This window comes from Oncorhynchus mykiss, chromosome 1, assembly GCF_013265735.2.
Source record: "Oncorhynchus mykiss isolate Arlee chromosome 1, USDA_OmykA_1.1, whole genome shotgun sequence".
NCBI lineage: Eukaryota > Metazoa > Chordata > Actinopteri > Salmoniformes > Salmonidae > Oncorhynchus > Oncorhynchus mykiss.
In genome coordinates, this window is record NC_048565.1 from 80,940,180 (window position 1) to 80,966,931 (window position 26,752).

The window sequence follows — 26,752 nt, forward strand, 5'->3', positions numbered from 1 at the left end:
GCTGTTTCGGGTTTTCACGTTTATTGTTTTGTAGATTGTTCGTATTTTCATCTTTCATTGAAGATGTTTATGAATAACCACGCTGCATTTTGGTCCTCCTCTCTTTCACCGGAAGAAAACCGTAACACCTGGCACTTTCTGGGACTGTATTTTAAACATCTGAGTAAAAAATAAAGGATGACGACCAATGTCATCTATTATAGTTTATTATAAATATAGAAAAATACAAAACTAAATAGTGACATATAACTAAGCAATAATGCCAGAGGGGATGTGGTATATGGCCAAAATGATGTTCTTAAGCAAGGAGCAACGTGGAGAGCCTGTATAAAGCCCTTAGCCGTGGTATATTGGCCATACACCACAACCCCCCGAGGTGCCTTATTGCTATTATAAACTGGTTACCAACAGTTCTGTCATACCCATGGTAACCTCTCTGATATACCACTGCTGTCAGCCAATCAGCATTCAGGGCTCGAACCACCCAGTTTATAATTTTGAATAAATAACTCTGGAAACAGACAGATTTATGCAGTTGCTATTGGGCCATGCAGAGGAGGTCATAGGTGAGCTGTGAGACGTCAAAGGCTTGGTGGCGAGGGGGGCTGTCCGGGGTGTGTGTGTGGAATGGTTCTAGGGAACTGTTGAAGATGACTCGTGCCCGCTGGTTCTCCACCATCTCATCAGCCCAGCGAGGAGGGGGCAAGTCAGCCGAGTAGAGGAGAGGATAGATGTTGTCCATGTATACCCTCACAAACTTCCTCATCAGCAGAGGTAGGTCCCTCTGAAAAACCCACACACACACACGTAAATCCACCATCACACAAAACACACACCCACAGAACAAGCCAGTTCAGCAGTGCCACAAAAAATAGCTTCACAATTCCTCAACCACCAGAAAAATACATAAGGGTTTCGTGCACACTAAAAAGCACTTTAAAAATGGAGAATCTCAATCAAAAATACTTCTGTCCAGGATTAGGCTTCATCTGTGTCTGAATGTTCAGAAAGTTCTGCTCTAAGGATTTGCTTACCTTTTCAGATCTCTTCATATTGCTCTCAGCCTCCAACCAAGACTTCTGAACAGAAAAACAATTCAGTCAGGGGGATGATGCAACATTATAGTAAATACACTGTAGCTAGCCAATAAGTCTGTAAAAGAGCCCACTGATTCCTGAAAATAGGGTCTGAATTGCATTGGGTTATCAGGGGGTGGGGAGATGAGCTAGCCTCGATCCGGCAACGGAATTTACCCTCAGGGCATCCAGCAGGTCCGATTGGTCCATGATCTCTGGGAAGGTGGCCAGCAGAGGACTACAGATCAGATCTGTTGGGGAGTGACATCGGCCCGACATAATTCCTCATTAGTGACAAACAGCTACTGCAACACATACTGTACTACCGTAGGAAAAGCAGTCTGGTCTTCTCTGTATCTGATCATCAGCACAGGTGAAACAGGGGCAACACCAATCTGACAAGATTACCTTCCTGGGCCCGGTTCCCCAAAAGCATCTTAAGGCTAAATTCATTGTTAGAACCTTCATAGGAGCATTGTTAAATCTCTGATCTGTTTCCCAAAACCTTCGTTACTAAAGTTGAACTTGAAAACGCTTGTCATTTACCAACTGCCTCAGACCACTCGCAGAACAGCTAAGTGTCACTATATACACTGCTCTTAAGTGGCGCAGAAGTCTAAGGCACGACATCGCAGTGCTAGAGGCGTCACTACAGACCCTGGTTTGATCCCGGACTGTATCACAACCGGCCTTGATCGGGAGTCCCCCATAGGGTAGCGCACAATTGGCCCAGCATCCTCCGGGTTAGGGGAGGGTTTTGCCGGAGTAGGCCGTCATTGTAAGTAAAAATTTGTTCTTAACTGACTTGCCTAGTTAAATAAAGGTTCATTCAAATGTAATTTGTATAAAACTTTAGGAACACTTTCCTAATATTGAGTTGCACCCCCTTTAGCCCACAGAACAGCCTCAAGTCTTCGGGCATGTACTCTACAAGGTGTCGAAATCATTCAATGGGATGCTGGCCTATGTTGACTTCAATGCTTCCCACAGTTGTGTCAAGTTAGGTGGATACCCTTTGGGAGGTGACCATTCTTGAAACACACAGGAAACTGTTGAATGTGAAAACCCAGCCGCGTTACTGTTCTTGACACACTCAAACCGGTTCGCCTGGCGCCTACCATACCCCGTTCAAAGGCACATCAATCTTTTGTCTTGCCCATTCACCCTCTGAATTACACACATACACAATCCATGTCTCAATTGTCTCAAGGCTTAGAAATCCTTCTTAAACCAGTCTCCTCCCATTCATCTACAATGATTGGCTCCACCCAGTACCCTTCCTTGAACCTAGTCACTGTCACTAGCCGGCTACCACCCGGTTACTCATCCCTGCACCTTCGAGGCTGCTGCCCTCCTGTGTACATAGACGTGGAATCACTGGTCACTTTAATAATGTTTGCATACTGTTTTACTCTTTTCATATGTATGTACTGTATTCTAGTCAATGCACAATTGGCCCAGCGTCGTCCGGATTTGGTCGTCAGTGTAGATAAGAATTTGTTCTTAACTGACTTGCCTAGTTAAATAGGTTAAAAAGGTTAAATAAAATAGTGTGTTTAACAGGTGACATCAATAAGGGATCTTATCTTTCACCTGGATTCACCTGGTCAGTCTGTCATGGAAAGAGTTCTTAATGTTTTGTACGCAACGTAGAATCAAGATGTTTATTTTTAAATGTTTTATTTCACCTTTATTTAACCATGTAGGCTGGTTGAGAACAAGTTCTCATTTACACCTGCGACCTGGCCAAGATAAAGCAAAGCAGTGTGAAACAAACAACAACACAGAGTTACACATGGGATAAACAAGTGTACAGTCAATAACACAATAGAAAAAAATTAAGTCTATATACAGTGTGTGCAAATGGCATGAGGAGGTATGGCAATAAATAGGCCTAACCTATTTAAATAAATAGTGAAGTAATTACAATTTAGAAAATTAACACTGGAGTGATAGATGTGCAGATGATGATGCGCAAGTAGAAATACTGGTGTGCAAATGAGCAGAAAAGTAAATAAAAACAATATGGGGATGAGGTAGGTAGATTGGATGGGCTATGTACAGCTGCAGCGATCGGTTAGCTGCTCAGATAGCTAATGTTTAAAGTTAGTGAGGGAAATATAAGTCTCGAGCTTCAGCGATTTTTGCAATTCGTTCCAGTCATCGGCAGCAGAGAACTGGAAGGAAAGGAGTCCAAAGTAGGTGTTGGCTTTGGGGATGACCAGTGAAATATACCTGCTGGAGCGCTTGCTACGGGTGGGTGTTGTTATAGTGACCAGTGAGCTGAGATAAGGCGGACCTTTACCTAGCAAAGACTTGGCCTGGAGCCAGTGGGTCTGGCGACAAATATGTAACGAGGACTAGCCGACGAGAGCATACAAGTCGCAGTGGTGGGTGGTGTATGGGGCTTTGGTGACAAAACGGATGGCACTGTGATAGACTGCATCCAATATGCAGAGTAGAGTGTTGGAGGCTATTTTGTAGAGTAGATGACATTGCCGAAGTTGAGGATCGGTAGGATAGTCAGTTTTACGAGGGTATGTTTGGCGGCGTGAGTAAAGGAGGCTTTGTTGTGAAATAGGAAGCCGATTCTAGATTTAATTTTGGATTGGAGATGCTTAATGTGAGCCTGGAAGGAGAGTTTACAGTCTAGCCAGACAACCTAGGTATTTGTAGTTGTCCACATATTCTAAGTCGGAACCGTCCAGAGTAGTGATGGTAGTCGGGCGGGCGGGTGCGGGCAGAGAACGGTTGAAAAGCATGCATTTAGTTTTAATAGCGTTTAAGAGCAGTTGGAGGCCATGGAAGGAGTGTTGTATGGCATTGAAGCTCGTTTGGAGGTGTGTTAACACAGTGTCCAGATGTATACAGAATAGTGTCGTCTGCATAGAGGTGGATCGGGGAATCAGCAAGAGCGACATCGCTGATATATACAGAGAAAACAGTCAGCCGGAGAATTGATCCCTGTGGCACCCCCATAGAGACTGTCAGAGGTCCGGACAACAGGCCCTCTGATTTGACACACTGAACTCTGTCTGAGAAGTAGTTGGTGAACCAGGCGAGGCAGCCAGCAACACCTCAGCAACACTCAAGGTACTAAACGATATCGTAACCGCCATCGATAAAAGACAGTACCTGCACTTACAGGAAGTCAGGTGCACTCCCAGGCAAAATTGGTTGCACTCACGGGCAAAATCGGTTGCACTCACGGGCAAAGTGAGTTGCACTTCCGAACATCGTCCCCCAAACTGAGTGTCTAAAAGAGGTGTAAAAGGAGGAGAGATTAGTGCCTAGGCATGATCCTCAACATATATGATTTGGATACCATAGAGAATCATCAGGCAAGGTAAATTACTTTATACTATACTCTGTTTGTATTGACTACTTCGACATTAAGGCACGAGCAAACTATTGACCTTTATATCTTAATAATTGTATGGTACTCTGGAAACTCACACAAGAAGCCAACGACGTTGAGCAGGAGAGAACTTTACCCCTCAACTGAGCGAGGTGTATAGAACTCTTGAGATAAACAAGTTCCATCTTTTGGGTACCAGAGACAATAGCAGTTTGACACGACTGAAAAAGTCCAGAAATAAGTAAGCCTCGTAGTAGCCAAGGGTCGAAAAAAGGAAATCAATATCTAAACAGTAGACAGTAAAAAGTGTAACCATAGGAAATTCGGACGAAATAAGAAATAATAGTATTATAAACAGCGGAGGCTGCCAAAATATTACTACTCTTATAAAGACCAGTTTCGGGAAGGACCAAGGGACTGAGCATTTAAGGTAATTGAACTATTTTCACTATTTAGTCAATATTGTTAGAAGTGTTAATGCATTTAATATTTGCAATAATTAGCTGGCATTGGTATAAAGTGTATTAAGGATTGATTGAGCACTATTGTTGTATTAAGGAAAACTGTATGACCATTGAAGTGTGATAACGTGTAGAAGACAAAAAACAGAGTGATTTAATAAAAGCTAGAAACTTTGACAACTAGGCCAGTTTAACGATCTGGAGAGCAAACGCCTTTGACACTCTCACTGAACAGGAAGTGACACTGGTTATAGGTTAAGGCTATAGCACTAAAGAATACTTGATTGTGTGGACAATAAAAAGTATATCAGGGATTAGAAGTTACATCCCACATATAACAATACTAGTTTCCAAGTGACTACTAGCTGACGAGCATAATAATCAATAAGAGATTATTAGGTATTGATATATAAATAAATCAAAAGGACAGGTGGTTAAATGAGATCTTAGTATAAATTTGAGTAGTTAGAAGGAATATAATACTCTAAGAGCCCAGAATAGACTTATAAAGGGAGTGACAACGTGAACGAAGGAACAAACCCAACTCACACGAAGGGCCATTACGAATAAATAAGAGGGGTTGGTAGGGCCGCACGGCTAGGCCCTTGTTACACCGAAGTGACTAAAATCCTAAAGTACTCTGTCTAGCCAGAGGACGGGATAGAGGCTTTTGCTGCAGGCGACGGGCAAAAGTCAGTACTGTGACAGAGCTCTTATTCTCCATGGACTTTACAGTGTCCCAAAACGTTTTGGAGTTAGAGATACAGGACGCACATTTCTGTTTGAAAAAGCTGGCCTTTGCTTTCCTGACTAACTGCGTGTTTTGGTTCCTGACTTCCTTGAAAAGTTGCATATCGCGGGGACTATTCGATGCTATTGCAGTCTGCCACAGGATGTTTTTGTGCTGGTTGAGGGCAGTCAGGTCTGGTGTGAACCAAGGGCTATATCTGTTCTTAGTTCAACATTTTTTGAAAGGGGCATGCTTATTTAATATGGTGAGGAAATTACTTTTAAAGAACGACCAGGCATCCTCGACTGATGGGATGAAGTCAATATCCTTCCAGGATACCCGGGCCAGGTCGATTAGAAAGGCCTGCTCGCAGAAGTGTTTTAGGGAGCGTTTGACAGTGATGAGGTCGCTGAGATCCTGATTGAAAACAGCAGAGGTGTATTTGGAGGGCAAGTTAGTCAGGATAATATCTATGAGGGTGCCCATGTTTACGGATTTAGGGTTGTACCTGGTGGGTTCCTTAATAATTTGTGTGAGATTTGAGGGCATTTAGCTTAGATTGTAGGACTGCCAGGGTGTTAAGCATATTCCAGTTTAAGTCACCTAACAGAACGAACTCTGAAGATAGATGGGGTGCAATCAATTCACATATGGTGTCCAGGACACAGCTGGGAGCTGAGGGTGGTCTACAACAGGCGGCAACAGTGAGAGACTGTCTGTCTGTCTGTGACCTTTACAATTGCTACAAACAATTGAAGGATAAAAATCTAGCTTGAAGCATCTTCAAATGAAAACCAATAGAGATGACTTGCATAAAAAGATACATAGGCTACAGTGCCTACAGAAAGTAGCCTAAATTAGTTCAGGAGTAAAAATGTGCTTAAGAAATCGCAAAATAAGTTGCATGGTAGCAAATAGAATTAAGAACTACTCTTTACCCTATACATAAAATGATCTGTAACGTCCCTCAATCAAGTAGTGAATTTCAAGCACAGATTAAACCACAAAGAATAGGGTGTTTTTCAATGCCTTGCAAAGAGGGGCACCAATTGGTAGATGTAAAATTTTAGTGAAAATCCCTTCGAGCATGGTGAAGTTATCAATAAGGCCTTTGGATGATGTATCAATACACCCAGTCGCTACAAAGATACAGGCGTCTTTCCTAACTCAGTTGCCGGAGAGAAAGGAAATTGCTTAGGGATTTCACCATGAGGCCCATGGTGATTATAAAAGAGTTGAATGGTTGTGATATGACAAAACTGAGGATGGATCAACATTGTAGTTACTCCACAAAACTAACCTAAATGACAGAGTGAAAAGAAGGAAGCCTGTACAGAATTAAAATACTCGAAAATATGTAATACTGCAAAAACAATGTGGCAAAGAATGTACATTTTTGTCCGGAATACAAAGCTTTATGCTTGGTGCAAATCCAACACGTCACTGAGACCACTACAATGGAGTTGGCTGTATTATGTTATGGGCATTCTTGTCATCGGCAGGAACTAGGGAGTTTTTTATAAAAAGAAACAGAATAAAGCTATAAGCACAGCCAAAATCTGAACAGAAAACCTGATTCATTCTGATTTCCAACAGACACTTGGAGACAAATTCACCTTTCAGCAGGACAATAACCTAAAACACAAGGCCAAATATACACTGGAGTTGCTTACCAATACCATATTGAATGTTCCTGAGTGACCTAGTTAGTTTTGACTTGAAAATCTATGGCAAGACTTGAAAATGGCTGTCTAGCAAGGATCAACAATTAACATGACAGAGCTTAAAAATATTTTTATAATAATTGCCAAATATTGTACAATCCAGGTGTGGAAAGCTCTTAGAGAATTACCCACAGACTCATGCGCCGAATAGAACAGGTGTAGACTTTACACCGGTTCTATTTGGCAACAATGCAGAGTTAAAAAGTAAGACAAATATTTGCTGAATAAAAAAAACACAGTAACACAATAAAAACAATAAGGCTATATTCAAGGAGTACCGGTACAGAGTCAATGTGCAGGGGTACGAGGTAGTTGAGGTAATTGAGGGAATTCAGTGTATTCGGAAAGCATTCAGACCCCTTGACTTATTCCACATTGTTATGATTTTTTTATTTTTTTTTATAATTATGAACATGGCATATTGGATGACTGTCATTCATAATCCATTCACCCAGCTCAATGTAACATCGATAGAATAGATTTAGGCTACTACATGATACTTACATTTTCCCTGCACCCATCATGAGGTTGCCAATGAATGAAAGTTCATTGAACTTGGTAGCTAATGAATGAAAGTTTACAAAGTAGGTGCACATTAGTCCAACAGTTACAAACGAGAGTTTATATTGGACAAATTCAGGTATGTTTATCCCCGTTTTGTTCGCTTCCGTTTAAGAAACGTTTTGAGAAGACGCATGAGATCATAGGCTTACTGGAAAAATGCACATGAGGGGGTACTTCAGGAGTACTCCGGGCAGAGCAAAATTCTGTTGATGGTACAATAACCAAAAAGGTTGGGAACCACTGCAGTATTGTACAGTCAGCAGCAAGCACTTTAGCAGTTATACCGGTGGGTCCCGGTGGCAATAAATTAATTAAACAAAATCTTACCTTACTTGGAAGAGTTCCAGTGTTGGATAGCCTGCTATCTAATATAGCATCCCTCTCTGTTTGAGCCGGGTGTTTGGGTAGGCCAAACTAGCTTGCAGCATTCGATGCTAGCTAAGTATGTGAAAAAAATATATACCGTGAAATATAGCTAGCTCTCTCTCGCTCCCTCACTTGACGGCAGGGAGCGATGTACTGGGCCGAAGCTGGTTCCACTATTGGGGTGCCAGGACAGAAAAAAATGGGCCTAAGCGGAAGCTTCCCTCCCGTAGGAGTAGGAAGGCCAAGAGGCCAGCGGTGCCCGAACGGAGTGCTCGGGTTGGGGTGCAGGGTTTGATCATAACCTGAAGGTAGGGAGGGGCTCTGTAGGCAAGTACCATGGTCTTGTATTGGATGTGAGCCTTGACTTGAAGCCAGTGGAGTGTGCAGAGGAGCGGGGTGACATGGGAGAAATTGGGAAGGTTGAACACCAGGCGTGCTGTGGTGTTCAGGATAAGTTGGAGGGGTTTGATGTAGAGCATGAACGAGTCACTGCTTTGATGTTTGCAGAAAACGACAAGGTTCTTTGCACTCTGGGAGGGGACACCGTGGAGTTGTCAACCCTGATGGAGAGGTATGAGCGGGCAGGACCGAACCGGCCGGGAGGAAAGGGGACAGTGCGAGTCATAGGATGAGACTAGGGTTGAAGAGGCAGAACCAGGAGACAGAAGGATTTAACAGAAGGGAGAGATTATAGGATAGAAGAGGAGTGAGTAGTGGGAGAGAGAGAGTGAAGATTGCGACGGCACATGACCATCTGGGTAGGGGCTGAGTGGCTAGGGTTGGAGGAGAGGGAGACAGAAAAGGAAACAAAGTAGTGATCAGAGACCTGGAGGGGGGTTGCAGTGAGATTAGTAGGTGTGCAGCCTCTAGTAAAGACGAGGTCAAGTGTGTTGCCTGCCTTGTGAGTTGGAGGGGATTGGGAAAGGGTCAAAAGAGGTCAAAAGAGGTCAAAAGAGGCAAGGAGGGGAAAGAAAGTTGGAAAGAAATTAAATGAAGGCAGACGTCAGGAGGTTGAAGTCGCCAAGCACAAAGAGCGGTGAACCATTGTCAGGAAATGAGTTCATCAAGGTGTAAAGCTCATTGAGGAACTCTTGAAGAGCACCTGATAGATGACAATGTTAAGCTTGAGTGGACGAGTGACAGTGACAGCATGGAATTCAAATGAGGACAGGTGAGTGAGGGAGGAGACAAAAATCTCCAATTAGGAGAAATGAGTAGCCATGTGCCAACACCACAACAACCAGATGCTCTCGGGCTATGAGAGAACACATAGTCAGATGAAGAGCTGATCTCTAGGTGCTGATCCATCATCAGTATGAATGGAGAAAGCTGATCTGAGAGTAGCGCTGCCTTTCTTTCGATCCTATCGGTATCAACACGTGCTCCAACATTCTCTCTGCGTGCTGTTTTGGAAAATATGTGACATCTTCGGCCATTATAGGAACGACACATCGTTAAAAACACTCGTAAGCCTAAGCTCGATCGCTATTGGGAAACCGGACTCTGTTCTACGTGGAAGACTCAATCATGTACACTAAGTATTTGACCTGATCAATGGTGGTGATGCTGTATCCAACATATCATATACAGTCCACCCATTATCCCTATCCATGGGTATGTGGGAGTGTGTGGGAGTGTGTGTGCGTGTGTGTGCGTGCATGTGTTACCTGCATTCTGCATGGTAGCCCTGTCCATAAGCAGAATATCTGCCAGTAGTTGTCTGTGCAGAACCAGCAGGTGTATACTGGAGAGACTGCCCACTAGAGTGTCTGGAAGAGCACTGACAAAGCAGGGAGAGGAGTTAGCCTGCTACAGGAACATCAAAACTACTATGTGACAAGAGGTGCTGTAGCTTCGATTCCAAAATCCACACTCACCTCAGCTGTGACCTTGTGCGAACGTTTGGCGATTTCAGTTTGAGGAAGAGTTTAGGGAGTTTCCTGGACAACATCATCTGCTGGAACATGCCTGTTCCTGTGACTGGGGCCAGAAAGAGATCCCAGGGACGATGAGAACCTCAGAAACTCCAATTCTCAACATAACATTAGTAATAATGACCTCTTTCAATTCAATAGAAATGTACTTATTAACATGTAATTAACATGTACTTTTTGCACGCTCATACCTCCTCTTGTTAAAGATGGATCTACCTCTACGTCCTTTTCATACGGTGTGCCTCCATGCACAAGCAATTCATAGGTCCTACAGACAGATACAGACAAATACAGACAGACAGACACAGGCATGAGATTCACTCCCAGATTATGAAATCTCTTCTGACATACTGTATGTGTTGATGACGACACTGGGCTGCGAGTCATTTTTGGCTTCAGAACAGGTCGGTTAGGGAGAAATGAGACGGAACGACATCGGCCCGAGAGAATTCCTCATCAGTGACAAACAGCTACTGCAACACATACTGTACTGTATGTATTACTGTGGGAAATGCAGTCTGGTTCTCCTCTGTATCTGATCATCAGAACAGGTGAAACAGGGGCAACACCAATCTGACTAGATGAGCGTCGTGTTCTACGACACCCTCATGTACATTACAGTATGTAACCTGATCAATGAAATCAGATTTTGATATCTCTTAGGGCATCTGTGTTGATGGCGACATCGAGCTATGAGTCTTTGTGGCGCTGGGCCAGCAAAGGAGCAGTACAGTACCTGTGTGGGACAGGTGCTCCGTTGGTGTCAAAGAGCTTCAGGAAGGCCCAGCCACAGCTCAGGTCTCCTCTCTCACTTGTAGACTGGAGAGCAAGAGCTCAATATAAATAAATGCAAATAAGAATAATTTGAAGTACACCGTTGGAGAAATAACAGCTACCCCCTAGGGCACGGCTAGAGGGGTTAGTCTACAGACATGGCTAGTGTATTGAGAGACAATGTAGACTTGAGTAGTCTTTCTCAGGAATGGTATAAGAAACGCTTACATTTCGGATGTATGTGACTCCAAGTTCAAATAATATTCCCAGCTCAGGAGCGTCCGAGTTGCACCTCAGAAAACAGTCCCCGTCCAAAAGGCTGGGTAGATTCCCAGTCATCTGCGAAACCAAACCAAACAAGCATTTAAACTAAACTTTTAGCTTTACAGAAATACATTCAGACTATACAGCATGGTACGCTCTGCTCCATTTCAATAGCTTGAGTGTTCAGTGATGTCTAAATGATGTAGTACCCGGGGAGAAAAGGACCAGGTCTTGACGTTGTTTGCATTGCAAGTGGCTCGGATGGTGTGGATGTTACTAAGAACCTAAAAAGAGTAGACGGTCAACAATTACATTATTGACCCTCACTCACAACATTCACAACAGCCTCACTGACATTATATAAAAAGAGCTAGATATGTTGAAAGGAACAAATGTTGGGCAAGAGAAGAGTATAGAAAGACACAATCCAGTCAAAAAGGCATCATGGGTGAGCACGACAGGGTAGAGGTATCCCACCTGAGTACCGTCGAAAGCACAGAGGCGGATGTGCCGACTGAGGACTTGAACTCCGACCCCTGGGGTGGGGATACTCTTGCAGCTCCACAGAGTCAGAGTGAGGGACGTCCTCGCTGTCCTCTGACGAACCTATGGGGACGAGAGGGTTCCTTCTTACTTCTAATACATGCACAATAGTCATGCCTACACCATCCTAATGAAGATAAAGCCTTGACTCACAATGGTTGAGTCAAACGAAACAGCACACACTACTAACAATTGTCACCAACACACACACAATAACTGACATGAGGGCTGTTACAGTGACCACATTACCGCCACACCGGCGGTCACGCATCATGATCGCAGTCAAATTCCATGTGACCGTTTAGTTGCGTACCTAGTCTTCTCCAAGCTCTGATGCTGCTGATGGTCGTTAGTAGTGATGGATTCTATTAAAATGTAACATGTTTCAAGTTAAACTGTAGTTAGTTTGTATCCTGTTGAGTGAATGATTACTGTGAGTATTAATGGAGTTTAGGCCATGAAACTGTGTGTATGCAAATGTATGAAAAGTTGACCTAATCAGATAAGAGGAAATTGCCCAGGATCACAGAGCAGGGTCAGGCCCAGGATGAAGATGGACGGGATGTGAATCTGACATCTGGCTAAACAAAGAGAGGAGCATGGACATTCCACAGGGATTTTGATTTGGTTTGATAAGGTTTGTATCACAACTAAAGTGGCCAAATAACTTCTTAAAATTAAGGACAATCCGCTTCACAACCAGTGTAGAGCCTAACTGACATATATAGGCAACGCGTTTCAAGTTTGGTTCAAGTTACGAGCACTTTTGATATTAGTGTTTTCCTGCTAATTGACTGAATTTTGGAAAACCTGTGCTTATAGCCGAATGCCGTGTGGGCATTGCTGTGCTTATGTGAAGAAATTGCCTAATAGTTCATCAACATTTTAACCTCAATGTTCTGATCTGTTGCATCAGCCTCATTGCTTCTAAAATTGATGCGAGTGGTTGTATTAATTTGGGATCTATCACATCCCACAACTGTCTCATAGTACAGTACCTGTTACGCCTGCTCCCACTCTTCCCTCCTGGCGCACGAGGGCGCCAGGCTCCCCTGCATAATGCACTCCTGCCATCATCTATTACGCACACCTGCCATCCCTTGTCACGCGCTTCAGCGATATTGACTCACCTGGACTCACTCATCAGGAGGGCCTGTTGTCCGGACATCTGACAGTCTCTATGGGGGTGCCACAGGGATCAATTCTCGGGCCGACTGTTTTCTCTGTATATTTCAGCGATGTCGCTCTTGCTGCGGGTGATTCCCTAATCCACCTCTATGCAGACGACACCATTCTGTATACATTTGGCCCTTCTTTGGACACTGTGTTAACTAACCTCCAAAATAGCTTCAATGCCATACAACACTCCTTCCGTGGCCTCCAACTGCTCTTAAACGCTAGTAAAACCAAATGCATGCTTTTCAACCGTTCGCTGCCCGCACCCGCCCGCCCGACTAGCATCACTACTCTGGACGGTTCCGAACTAGAATACGTGGACAACTACAAATACCTAGGTGTCTGGCTAGAATGTAAACTCTCCTTCCAGACTATCAGACATCTCCAATCCAAAATCAAATCTAGAATTGGCTTTCTATTTCACAACAAAGCCTCCTTCACTCACGCTGCCAAACTTACCCTAGTAAAACTGACTATCCTACCGATCCTTGACTTCGGTGATGTCATCTACAAAATAGCTTCCAATACTCTACTCAACAAATTGGATGCAGTCTATCACAGTGCCATCCGTTTTGTTACCAAAGCGCCTTATACCACCCACCACTGCGACCTGTATGCTCTAGTCGGCTAGTCCTCGCTACATATTCGTCGCCAGACCCGCTTGGCTCCAGGTCATCTACAAGTCTATGCTAGGTAAAGCTCCTCCTTATCTCAGCTCACTGGTCACGATAACAACACCCACCCGTAGCACACGCTCCAGCAGGTATATCTTACTGGTCATCCCCAAAGCCAACACCTCCTTTGGCCGCCTTTCCTTCCAGTTCTCTGCTGCCAGTGACTGGAACGAATTGCAAAAATCGCTGAAGCTGGAGACTTACATTTCCCTCACTAACTTTAAACATCAGCTACCTGAGCAGCTAACCGATCGATGCAGCTGTACATAGTCCATCTGTAAATAGCCCACCCAATCTACCTACCTCATCCCCATATTGTTTTTATTTACTTTGCTGCTCTTTTGCACACCAGTATCACTACTTACACACCATCATCTGCTCATCATCATCTGCTCATCTACTCCAGTGTTAATCTGCTAAATTGTAATTACTTCGCTACTATGGCCTATTTATTGCCATATCTCCTCATGCAATTTGCACACACTGTATATAGACGTTCTTTTTTTCCTATTGTGTTATTGACTGTACGCTTGTTTATTGCATGTAACTCTGTGTTGTTGTTTCTGTCTCACTGCTTTGCTTCATCTTGGCCAGGTCGCAGTTGTAAATGAGAACTTGTTCTCAACTAGCTTACCTGGTTAAATAAAGGTGAAATATGTTAATGTTTAATGTTTATTACCTCTCCTATATTTGTCAGTTCCCCTGCTCTGTTCCCCGCTGCTGCATTGGTTGTAATTTGTCTGTATTACCCGTGTGCTGACGCTGTCCTGTCTCGTTCCCTATTAAATGATTGACTCCCCGTACTCGCTTCTCCTCTCCAGCGTCATCCCCTGACAGTACCAGTTAAAAGTTTGGACATCTACTCATTCCAGGGTTTTTGTTTACTTTTACTATTTCCTACATTGTAGAATAAGGGAAGACATCAAAACTATGAAATAACAAGTATGGAATCATGTAGTAACCAAAAAAGTGTAAAACAAATCAAAATATATTTTATATTTGAGATTCTTCAAAGTAGCCACCCTTTGCCTCGATGACAGCTTTGCACACTCTTGGTATTCTCTCAACCAGCTTCATGAGGTGGTCACCTGCAATGCATTTCAATTAACAGGTGTGCCTTGTTAGAAGTTCATTTGTGGAATTTCTTTCCTTCTTAAAGCGTTTGACACAATCAGTTGTGTTGTAACAAGGTAGGGGTGGTATACAGAAGATAGCCCTATTTGGTAAAAGACCAAGTCCATATTATAGCAAGAACAGCTCAAATAAGCAAAGAGAAACGACAGTCCATCATTACATTAAGACATGAAGGTCAGTCAATCCAGAACATTTCAAGAACTTTGAACGTTTCTTCAAGTGCAGTCGCAAAAACCATCAAGCGCCATGATGAAACTGGCTCTCATGAGGACCGCTATAGGAAAGGAAGACCCAGAGTTTCCTCTGCTCCAGGGGATACATTCATTAGAGTTACAAGCATCAGAAATTGCAGCCCAAATAATTGCCTCACAGGGTTCAGGTAACAAACACATCTCAACCTCAACTGTTCAGGAGACAGCATGAATCAGATCTTCATGGTTGAAATGCTGCAAAGAAACCAGTACTATGGACACAAATAAGAAGAAGAGACTTGCCTGGGCTAAGAAACACAAGCAATGGACATTAGACCATTGGAATAAGAAGAATACAAACAGTGTAGTCATTCCCTCCGCAAGGCAATCAAACAAGCGAAATGTCAGAATAGAGACAAAGTGGAGACGCAATTCAACAGCTCAGACACAAGACGTATGTGGCAGGGTCTACAGACAATCACGTACTACAAAAGGAAAACCAGCCACGTCACAGACACCAACATCTTGCTTCCAGACAAACTAAACACCTTTGCCCACTTTGTGGATAATACAGTGCCACCAAATGGCCCGCTACCAAGGACTGTGGGCTCTCATCTGTGGCCGACGTGAATAAGACATTTAAACGTGTTCACTCTCGCAAGGCTGCCAGCCCTAGCCATGTCCTCGGAGTATGTGCAGACCAGCTGGCTGGTGTGTTTACAGACATATTCAATTTCTCCCTATCCCAGTCTGTAATCCCCACATGCTTCAAGATGGCCATCATTGTTCCTGTACCCCAGAAGGAAAAGGTAACTGAACTAAATGACTATCGCCCCATAGCACTCACTTCTGCCATCATGAAGTGCTTTGAGAGGCTAGTTAAGGATCATATCACCTCCACCTTATCTGTCACCCTAGACCCACTTAAATTTGCTTACCGCCACAATAAGTCTACAGACGATACAATCGCCATCACACTACACTATCCCATCTGGACAAGAGGAATACCTATGTAAGAATGCTGTTCATTGACTATAGCTCAGCATTCAACACCATAGTACCCTCCAAGATCATCATTAAGCTTGAGGCACTGGGTCTCAACCCTGCGCTGTGCAATTGGGTCCTGGACTTCCCGACGGGCCGCCCCCAGGTGGTGAAGGTAGAAAACAACATATCCACTTCACTGAACCTCAACACTGGGGCCCCACAAGGGTGCGTGCTCAGCCCCCTCCAGTACTCCCTGTTCACCCATGACTGCGTGGCCAAGCACGTCTCCATCTCAGTCATCAAGTTTGCAGACGACACAACAGTAGTAGGCTTGATTACCAACAACAACGAGACAGCTTACAGTGAGGAGGTGAGGGCACTCAGTGTGTGATGTTAGGAAAACAACCTCTCACTCAACATCAATTAAGCAAAGGAAATGATTGTGGACTTCAGGGAAACACGAGAGCTAGCACGCCCCTATCAACATCGACAGAACAACAGGTGGAAAGTTTTAAGTTCCTTGGCGTACACATCACGGACAAACTGAAATGGTCCACCCACACAGACAGTGTGGTGAAGAAGGCGCAACAAAGCCTCTTCAACCTCAGGAGGCTGAATACATTTGGCTTGTCACCTAAAACCCTCACACTTTTACAGATGCACAATTGAGAGCATCCTGTCGGGCTGTATCACCGCCTGGTATGGCAACTCCACCGCCCACAACCACAAGGCTCTCCAGAAGGTGGTACGGTCTGCACAACGCATCACCGGGGTCAAACTACCTGCCCTCCAGGACACCTACAGCACAGTGAGACTATCATTTGTTTTTCAACAGTACAATGACCCAAAACACCTCCAGGCTGTGTAAGGGCTATTTGAGCAAGAAGGGGAGTGATGGAGTGTTACATCAGATGACCTGGCCTTCACAATCACCTGACCTCAACCCAAATGAGATGGTTTGGGATGAGTTGGACCGCAGAGTGAAGGAAAAGCAGCCAACAAGTGTCAGCATATGGATTTTTTTAAGGGGCATTACAGCCACACAAGGGGAGCGCCACCGGGAAAGTGCTTGTCAAACTGTGAATGAGAGACTGATGAAGTTTTGATGTCTTCACTATTATTCTACAATGTAGAAAATAGTCAAATAAAGAAAAACTCTACACCAGCTACACACAGACCTCATTACAGTATGTTAGAATATTTATTTATTGCACAGAAGGACAAGTTGACCAATAGAATAGGTCAACTTGTGTACTATGGGATAGTAAATTGACATAGGCTAGTGATTTTGCTGATCGTTAGGCCTACACATCTTATTGGCTGATGAATAATAGACAAGTGTGTGCAGTTCTTCTAACATCTTCAATATGTGCCTCGGAATTCGATAAGAAGGACGCACGCAATTGTGTCTGTCTTCACTTCCAGCCTACTTCTTAGCTGTGAGAAGGACCCGATCACATGACGGGCATTGGCTAATAAGAATTGAGATATGTCATGGCCCCTCCTCTGCAGTGCAGGGGCGGTTCCTCCTGCAGGCAGAGGAGGGTCGTTAGTGATTGGAGTCACCTGGGCTCAGGGTATTTAAACTGCTGCTTCACTAATCACTCTCTCTCTCTGCTCCTCCAGGTATGATCCTGTTTTGTTTGTTCCTTTGTAGTTTTCACTCAGTCATTCACACACACAGATTCACACATCCCTGCACTTTACATACACCTTACATTATGATACTTTCACACCTCATTCCTTTTTCTTTGTTTAAAGTTAATAGTTTTGGTTTACAATAAAGAACCTTTTTGATTGGCCTATACCTGTTGTTCATGTCCCCTCATTTTTGCCACAGGCTATGAGCCGGCCTGTGACAGATATCTGAGACAGCCATGTGAGTGAGAGTTGCTTCGGAGCACGGCAGCTGGGAGAAGGAAATTATAAGTATTATGTTCAGCCCAAGGGCACAACGGGCACTTTGGCCGCAAAAGGCATGGATTTTTGGGGGGGAATTACAGTCACACAAGGGGAACGCCACCAGGAAATTCGAGACATGGTGAGAATATTATCAAGTGCTTGTCAAACTGTGAATGAGAGACTGGTGAAGTGTGTGCAGCCTGCACAGGAAACAAATCAGCTTTTTTTCAAATCATCATTAGAGTCTTATCATGCAGCCTTAGAATGTATAAAAAAAACATATATCCCAACGTTTGTAGAACAACTAAAGTCGCATAAATAACTCTAAATTAAGCATATAGGAGGACCTGTTTCTCTGTTAACCGCTTCACACAGAATGTGCGTACATCCTTGGAAATCGTTTGGAGAAAATATCCTTTCTAATTTATTCAGCTTTGTTCAATTGTATTGTTCATACTATAAAATAATATAAAATAATGCCACGGAATTCTGAGCAAATCTTCTTTGCTAAATGAACTAGTGTAGCCCACAGCCATATGACAGTCTTATTAGGGCTTAACATAAGGACAACTCAGAGTACGCTATTCTGTTCTTCTGAAATAGTCTAAAGAAACTTATGAAGAAAATAGTCTATCTAAAATAAATAACGGATTTACTGTGATGTGTAGGTTATATTAAATGGATTTCTTAGACTTTTTAAAATGTAGATGTTCCAAAGGTCTGCATCAGTGGCTTGTAGGCTGTGTGGAAGCCAGGAGATGCTAAACATGTTTATGTTAATTAACGGTCAAATACCATGAGACCGGCAGTTATTTGTTTGACAATGACCGGCTGACAAAATGTCATGACTGCCACACCTGTTGTGGCAGAATCAGAATTCTTTAGGTAACATTGATAAATTAGATGTTTTATCAAGATGTTTTATCAATGTTCATAATAAAGTTACTTGGGCCCAGAGAGGGGAGAGGTCAGGTTAGTCTTATCTGTGAATGTGTCTGTAACTATTCCTAAACCATGTGAAGGGATGGCGTGATTAAAGGGGAACCAGTTAGTTGGCTCCACAATGTCTGTGTGTCAGTCACTCCTCTGACTAGATCTTGTCCAGGAGGGGATGTATTTTTGATGGGAGTATCTAGAATTGACAATTGATATATGCCATTGGATGAGGTAATGTTTTGGTACTACAGTGGGGCAAAAAAGTATTTAGTCAGCCACCAATTGTGCAAGTTCTCCCACTTGAAAAGATGAGAGGCCTGTAATTGTCATCATAGGTACACTTCAACTATGACAGACAAAATGAGAAGGAAAAAAAAAGAAAATCACATTGTAGAATTTTTTATGAATTTATTTGCAAATTATGGTGGAAAATAAGTATTTGGTCACCTACAAACAGGCAAGATTTCTGGCTCTCACAGACCTGTAACTTCTTCTTTAAGAGGCTCCTCTGTCCTCCACTCGTTACCTGTATTAATGGCACCTGTTTGAACTTGTTATCATGTATGAAAGACACCTGTCCACAACCTCAAACAGTCACACTCCAAACTCCACTATGGCCAAGACCAAAGAGCTGTCAAAGGACACCAGAAACAAAATTGTAGACCTGCACCAGGCTGGGAAGACTGAATCTGCAATAGGTAAGCAGCTTGGTTTGAAGAAATCAACTGTGGGAGCAATTATTAGGAAATGGAAGACATACAAGACCACTGATAATCTCCCTCGATTTGTGGCTCCACGCAAGATCTCACTCCGTGGGGTCAAAATGATCACAAGAACGGTGAGCAAAAATCCCAGAACCACACGGGGGGGACCTAGTGAATGACCTGCAGAGCTGGGACCAAAGTAACAAAGCCTACCATCAGTAACGCACTACGCCGCCGGGACTCAAAATCCTGCAGTGCCAGACGTGTCCCCCTGCTTAAGCCAGTACATGTCCAGGCCCGTCTGAAGTTTGCTAGAGAGCATTTGGATGATCCAGAAGAAGATTGGGATAATGTCATATGGTCAGATTAAAACCAAAATAGAACTTTTTGGTAAATACTCAACTTGTCGTGTTTGGAGGACAAAGAATGCTGAGTTGCATCCAAAAAAACACCATACCTACTGTGAAGCATGGGGGTGGAAACATCATGCTTTGGGGCTGACCAGGACGACTGATCCGTGTAAAGGAAAGAATGAATGGGGCCATGTATCGTGAGATTTTGAGTGAAAACCTCCTTCCATCAGCAAGGGCATTGAAGATGAAACGTGGCTTGGTCTTTCAGCATGACAATGAACCCAAACATACCGCCCGGGCAATGAAGGAGTGGCTTCGTAAGAAGCATTTCAAGGTCCTGGAGTGGCCTAGCCAGTCTCCAGATCTCAACCCCATAGAAAATCTTTGGAGGGAGTAGAAAGTCCGTGTTGCCCAGCAACAGCCCCAAAACATCACTGCTCTAGAGGATATCTGCATGGAGGAATGGGACAAAATACCAGCAACAGTGTGTGAAAACCTTGTGAAGACTTACAGAAAACGTTTGACCTCTGTCATTGCCAACAAAGGGTATATAACAAAGTATTGAGATAAACTTTTGTTATTGACCAAATAATTATTTTCCACCATAATTTGCAAATAAATTCATTAAAAATCCTACAATGTGATTTTCTGGATTTCTTTCCCCCATTTTGTCTGTCATAGTTGAAGTGTATCTATGATGAAAATTACAGGCCTCTCTCATCTTTTTAAGTGGGAGAACTTGCACAATTGGTGGCTGACTAAATACTTTTTTGCCCTACTGTATGTTGTACCAAGAACGAGAAGTAGAACCTAAGAGGGCAAACTGAACGATAATTTATTGCTAATGCTGTGGGATACTCCTCTTTCAAGTAAATCTTCCTTTGTGTAATGTTCCTAAGATCGGTTATTCGTCATGTGAGTTGAGATGGGTGTGTCTTGGCTATAAATGATACTAAGAACTGTTTTGTAAGCACTCTCAGAGAATTCATTTAAAGACACTGAATTGATCTGAGAGTCACAGGGCTATGGTGAAGCTCATATATAATTAAAGATGGGACTTTATAATATACTCTGACTTGTGTGTGGTTTGCTCTCTCATGATTTGGTAATACAGGAAATTTCCACGACACACCCCCAACATACATCTAAAGGAGGACCTATTTGTGTGATGTGACCTTTGCAAGTTGGCCATAACTGCTTTAATGTCATCTCAGTATAAATCCTTACTTTTCCAGTGTCTGGGTCCCGGAAGAGGTCTTTGAAGGACAGTTTGGATTGGCTCAACTCGGGCTGGATGTAGTGACTTGCTCTGTAGGTAATCCCTGTAAAACACACAGGCCACAGGCCCTTATGAAAACATTACAAGCAAATTATAGGTCTTATGAGCGGAAACTTCCACGTTGTGAGAATTTTGTGCAACTTCCGGCGTGCATTTACAGTGAACACTGAGGCTGTACACTTACGGTTTTAGACAGTAGCCAATAGGCTATTTTGGATATTTGAGCATAATGTACTGTAGGCCTGCCAACAAAGCCAACAAAAAATTGACAAAATCCCATAACATTTTCACGTTGAAATAGCTTTGATTTCTATGATATAGCCTACAGTAGCCTATATGTGGTGTTCAATGCAGGCCTACATTGCATGAGACTTTAAAAAGTTGACATTAATTAATGATTATTTACTTGGTCTGTAACACCATGAGCTAAATAGGTGACTGTAAATTGCATTGTATTTTATGATTCAAGAAACCACTTTACAAAATAAAAATAATTCTTATTACCATACAGATAATTAGACAATGTAGGCTACCCCTCTGCCTATTGGCTTATTTGCATATTCAAGCCTGTCTCAAAATACAACACTGCCCCTTTAATTAAGACATAAGCTTTTTACCTGACTGGCTTTTCAAATTCAGCTTGAAATGTAGCCTACAGGTTGTGTTCTCTTGTAGGAAGTCGTAACTCCCCATTGCTGACCTATACTTATTTCCAACGGGGCTAATAACTCGCTAACTAGCAAAGAATATCAACTAATGTGCACTGCGCTCTGATCTGAAAAGCAAATTCACTCGCTGGTGATTGAAAGACCACCAATAGAATTCTACTCCTTTGCACTCTGGCTCTGCCTACCACAAAATCAGACTCAATCTTACAAAGTTGTTTTGGTTTGTTGCATTGAAAAGGGGCAGAAAAAACTATCTATATAGTGCAAATGAATAGGGTGAACTCAGTGAAGTTTAATCTCTTGCGTCTCTGCGCTGCCTGGCATTTCTTCTACACGGCAGTACTGGAGGAAGTGCACGGCCGCTGACGCACGCAGCTTGGAGGGAACATTGGATGTCACCCTGTCCACTAGCTATTCCTTTGTTTGACTGTACAAACCATCCAACTATTGAAGAATTATGCAGAGCATGAAAAGCATACAGCCTCTGGGGTGACCGACATGGCAGAAAATGTCTATGTCTTTGTGTGTGCATGCATGCCTGCTGTGACATATTAGCGGTGTGTGTGTGTGTAGCACAGAGGGTTAGGGTAAATGTGTGTATTTGATGAAGATAATGGTACAGCAGAACACAGGGTACTAAAAGATGACGCAGGTGTTCTTTATCGATGACATCCAATCTGGCCCACAGTACACAAGCTGATGATACGTGATTAAATATTATTCGGGAGAACTATCTACATGCATTTTTTGTTGATCAGGTGAGTCTTTCTGTTCCCGGCAGAATGTCATGCCTCTGTGAGACAAGGCTGATCTAAGCTCAGAGACTTACCCTCATCTAGTAGTTTAGAGAGGGTGGATGACCTGAACCCAGCAGGGATGGCACCCATGGCTGACAGAACATCAGTAGCATCAATCTGAAAAGAATTTCACACAGGAATAGACACACACAAATGCACATGTGCATACACACACACAAGTAGTAGATGATGTTTTAGAATCTAGTTGAACTGGTCCACCACTAGCTCCTCTTACCTCAGTGATGGCTCTCCTCACACAGTCCCAGTTTGAGCTGTCAATGTGAGAAGATATTCACTGTCACAGTCATTGGGAACACTAAAATACCATCATCATCACTGTAAATGTATGTGTTATCAATTACAGAACAACAACAGAGTTGATTGTCTAGCAGTCAGAAAGATTCATAATAATTCTGTTACAAGGAGTCATAGCCTTCGAGCGACGCATTTGTGAACATTGCCATCTAGTGGTTATGAAGAGAACCTCACCTCTGCTTCCTTTTGGACTCAAGCTCCTCATCCTCTGACGCTTCCTCATCATCCTCCTCCTGGTCTGAATATCTCTGAAACATACAAACACAAAATACATAAAACCATATGTTTTTGATGTAATTAGAATGACAGCAATCAACATCAAAGAATTGTTCAACTGATGGTACCTTCAAGTAGGTTTTGGGGACTAGTCCCTTACTGCCCTTTGAGTCCTGAGCAAGCCACCAGCCATCCTCATTTTTATTGAGAATCGCCAGGACCTCACCCATCTGAAAAGATAAGCAAAAAATATCACCACTGTTTAACTACATTATGACAAACAGTCAGGATATGATCTTTGTATGCTAGTGAATTTGCCTGAGCAGTATTTTGACCTGAATGGTAAGATCTCCTTCCTGCTCTCCTTTAAAGGCACTGATGACCATATACGTGGCAGTGCCTGAATCTGGAATTTGTTCCATGGTCTTTGTGACTACATCTTCCTCATCATCATCTTCTTCCTCATCTTCTACACTCTCGTCTTCACTCTCCTCTTCCTCACTGTCTTCTTCGCTGTCTTCCTCACTGTCTTCCTCCTCTTCATCTTCCTGGGCTTGGGATGACCTGGGGAAAAAATGGGCAGATGGTCTTTCTCTTTGGACACTGGCAGTTTCAAGAACTTGTCTTAATTGAACACATACAGTGCCTTGCGAAAGTATTCGGCCCCCTTGAACTTTGCGACCTTTTGCCACATTTCAGGCTTCAAACATAAAGATATAAAACTGTATTTTTTTGTGAAGAATCAACAACAAGTGGGACACAATCATGAAGTGGAACGACATTTATTGGATTTTTCAAACTTTTTTAACAAATCAAAAACTGAAAAATTGGGCGTGCAAAATTATTCAGACCCTTTACTTTCAGTGCAGCAAACTCTCTCCAGAAGTTCAGTGAGGATCTCTGAATGATCCAATGTTGACCTAAATGACTAATGATGATAAATACAATCCACCTGTGTGTAATCAAGTCTCCGTATAAATGCACCTGCACTGTGATAGTCTCAGAGGTCCGTTAAAAGCGCAGAGAGCATCATAAAGAACAAGGAACACACCAGGCAGGTCCGAGATACTGTTGTGAAGAAGTTTAAAGCCGGATTTGGACACAAAAAGATTTCCCAAGCTTTAAACATCCCAATGAGCACTGTGCAAGCGATAATATTGAAATGGAAGGAGTATCAGACCACTGCAAAGCTACCAAGACCTGGCCGTCCCTCTAAACTTTCAGCTGATACAAGGAGAAGACTGATCAGAGATGCAGCCAAGAGGCCCATGATCACTCTGGATGAACTGCAGAGATCTACAGCTGAGGTGGGAGACTCTGTCCATAGGACAACAATCAGTCGTATATTGCACAAATCTGGCCTTTATGGAAGAGTGGCAAGAAGAGAGCCATTTCTTAAAGATATCCATAAAAAGTGTTGTTTAAAGTTTGCCACAAGCCACCTGGGAGACACACCAAACATGTGGAAGAAGGTGCTCTGGTCAGATGAAACCAAAATGGAACTTTTTGGCAACAATGCAAAACGTTATGTTTGGCGTAAAAGCAACACAGCTCATCACCCTGAACACACCATACCCACTGTCAAACATGGTGGTGGCAGCATCATGGTTTGGGCCTGCTTTTCTTCAGCAGGGACAGGGAAGATGGTTAAAATTGATGGGAAGATGGATGGAGCCAAATACAGGACCATTCTGGAAGAAAACCTGATGGAGTCTGCAAAAGACCTGAGACTGGGACGGAGATTTGTCTTCCAACAAGACAATGATTCAAAACATAAAGCAAAATCTACAATGGAATGGTTCAAAAATAAACATATCCAGGTGTTAGAATGGCCAAGTCAAAGTCCAGACCTGAATCCAATCGAGAATCTGTGGAAAGAACTGAAAACTGCTGTTCAAATGCTCTCCATCCAACCTCACTGAGCTCGAGCTGTTTTGCAAGGAGGAATGGGAAAAAATGTCAGTCTCTCGATGTGCAAAACTGATAGACATACCCCAAGCGACTTACAGCTGTAATCGCAGCAAAAGGTGGCTCTACAAAGTATTAACTTAAGGGGGCTGAATAATTTTGCACGCCCAATTTTTCAGTTTTTGATTTGTTAAAAAAAATTGAAATTTCCAATAAATGTCGTTCCACTTCATGATTGTGCCCCACTTGTTGATTCTTCACAAAAAAATACAGTTTTATATCTTTATGTTTGAAGCCTGAAATGTGGCAAAAGGTCGCAAAGTTCAAGGGGGCCGAATACTTTCGCAAGGCACTGTAGCTACTCGGTAGATAACAACCTCAATACACTAGCAGAAGCCAGGCAAGTATGTTTTGAACAAAGGGCCTACAACTCACCTATGAGGCCTGAGAGACAGAAACCATCATCACAAGTCATGGATCAGAATGTAGACAATGTTACACAATCACAAGGACTATAGTATTGAATGTGTTAATTAAGAAATATTGTTATGGTCCTCACCCTCCCTCACGTTTCTGAGGCGGAGAGAGCTCCTGGACTAGGACCAGCAGCTTCTCCTCAATCCCCCGCAGACGGCTTTCCTCCTCCATCTTTCTCTGTTCGTAATTCCCCACTGGGGCTGGCTCATCAGCCTTTAGTGTGGAGCAGATGAAAAATGTGTAGCTAAGTATAGTTGCTAGCTAAAACAACAACAAGTATGGAGCAGCATTTGAAAGACCAAACAACGATGAAAATGAATGGGGGGGGAATGTAGCTAGCTAGCTAGCTTAATAAATGCTGTATATACATAACGTTACCTTGGTTAACTTCTTGAGCTTTCTGGTTGTCTCCTCCACTAAGTTTTGTAGATGTATGCATCGGCTGGAAGAAAAGGCAACGTTTTAAGTTAGCTAGTTATGATATCCATGAGTTAGTAGCTAGCTAGCTATAACTAATGTTTAGCAGATTTGAATACGTGAAGGGTGTAGCTACGTTAGCTACCTCTGATATGCCTCTGTGCGCCCTGACCCATCCGACAGCCGTGCATCTTTTATCAGACTGTCAACCTATGGAAAGTAAAACACAGGTACCACATATATGATGGATCGTAACCTAGGATGACTGCAACCAAGCAAAGCAGGTAAACTACCATGCATTGCACTCGAGTTAGCTAGCTAACGCTAGCTGGCTCACCTGTCTTTTGATATCATCCGTCTCTCTTTGCACTGTTTGAAGAGGCCCTTGTCTTTTTGGTGGCATAGCTAGCTATATATATGTATATTATATATTTTTTATTCTAATTACAATATTATACAAAACAAAATTAAGCCGCTAGCAACTGAAAGTTCACACTTATCAGACGCTTTTAGTTGTCGCTAAGCAACGACTTCCGTTCCACCACATATTTCTAAATAAAGGTACGATAGGCACTGTAACTGATTTCAAAATAAAAGTATGCACTAGAACTGAAAGACAATTATGGATTACAACAACGTTGGACAGTGGCTTGTATTCATTAGAGCCAAGGGAAGCCAAGTTTCCCTAAAATATTTGACCAATAATAAAATAAGAATTATAAAATCCTTTATCTTTCGACTATTCCCTGTATATAGCTCCACATTAGTCTCGTACTGGTAGACTATTCCCTGTATATAGCTCCACATTAGTCTGGTACTGGTAG

The 26,752-nt window shown here is 42.9% G+C and overlaps 1 protein-coding gene across 4 annotated transcripts; it reads right to left on the minus strand.

The window, feature by feature from the left end:
- Window positions 1–35: 35 nt before the first annotated feature.
- Window positions 36–26,464, minus strand: nphp1 (nephronophthisis 1). Of its 4 annotated transcripts, none has more exons than XM_036986674.1 (20): window positions 26,266–26,464; window positions 26,074–26,138; window positions 25,890–25,953; window positions 25,594–25,724; window positions 23,462–23,690; window positions 23,255–23,356; window positions 23,085–23,158; window positions 22,831–22,867; window positions 22,628–22,712; window positions 21,079–21,173; window positions 11,729–11,857; window positions 11,461–11,535; window positions 11,216–11,326; window positions 10,950–11,032; window positions 10,405–10,481; window positions 10,157–10,253; window positions 9,947–10,059; window positions 1,254–1,327; window positions 1,035–1,079; window positions 36–784 (listed from the first exon to the last, which is right to left on the minus strand). In XM_036986674.1, exons 1-20 carry the CDS (start codon window positions 26,329–26,331, stop codon window positions 539–541), a joined length of 1,998 nt encoding a protein of 665 aa, XP_036842569.1. In that variant the 5' UTR covers window positions 26,332–26,464; the 3' UTR covers window positions 36–538. The 4 variants fall into 4 exon arrangements, with proteins under 4 accessions (XP_036842569.1, XP_036842559.1, XP_021469053.2 ...); XM_036986664.1 differs by having other exon boundaries at window positions 1,035–1,076; window positions 10,157–10,259; XM_021613378.2 differs by having other exon boundaries at window positions 10,157–10,259.
- Window positions 26,465–26,752: the final 288 nt, after the last annotated feature.

Coding starts and splice junctions, on each gene's coding strand:
- nphp1 (XM_021613378.2), bottom strand. CDS start 26,331: ATGCCACCAAAAAGACAAGGGCCTCTTCAAACAGTGCAAAGAGAGACG. Junction 21,174..22,627: donor CTCTAAACTACTAGATGAGG/GTAAGTCTCTGA, acceptor TGTGTTTTACAG/GGATTACCTACAGAGCAAGT. Junction 785..1,034: donor ATATGAAGAGATCTGAAAAG/GTAAGCAAATCC, acceptor TGGGTTTTTCAG/AGGGACCTACCTCTGCTGAT.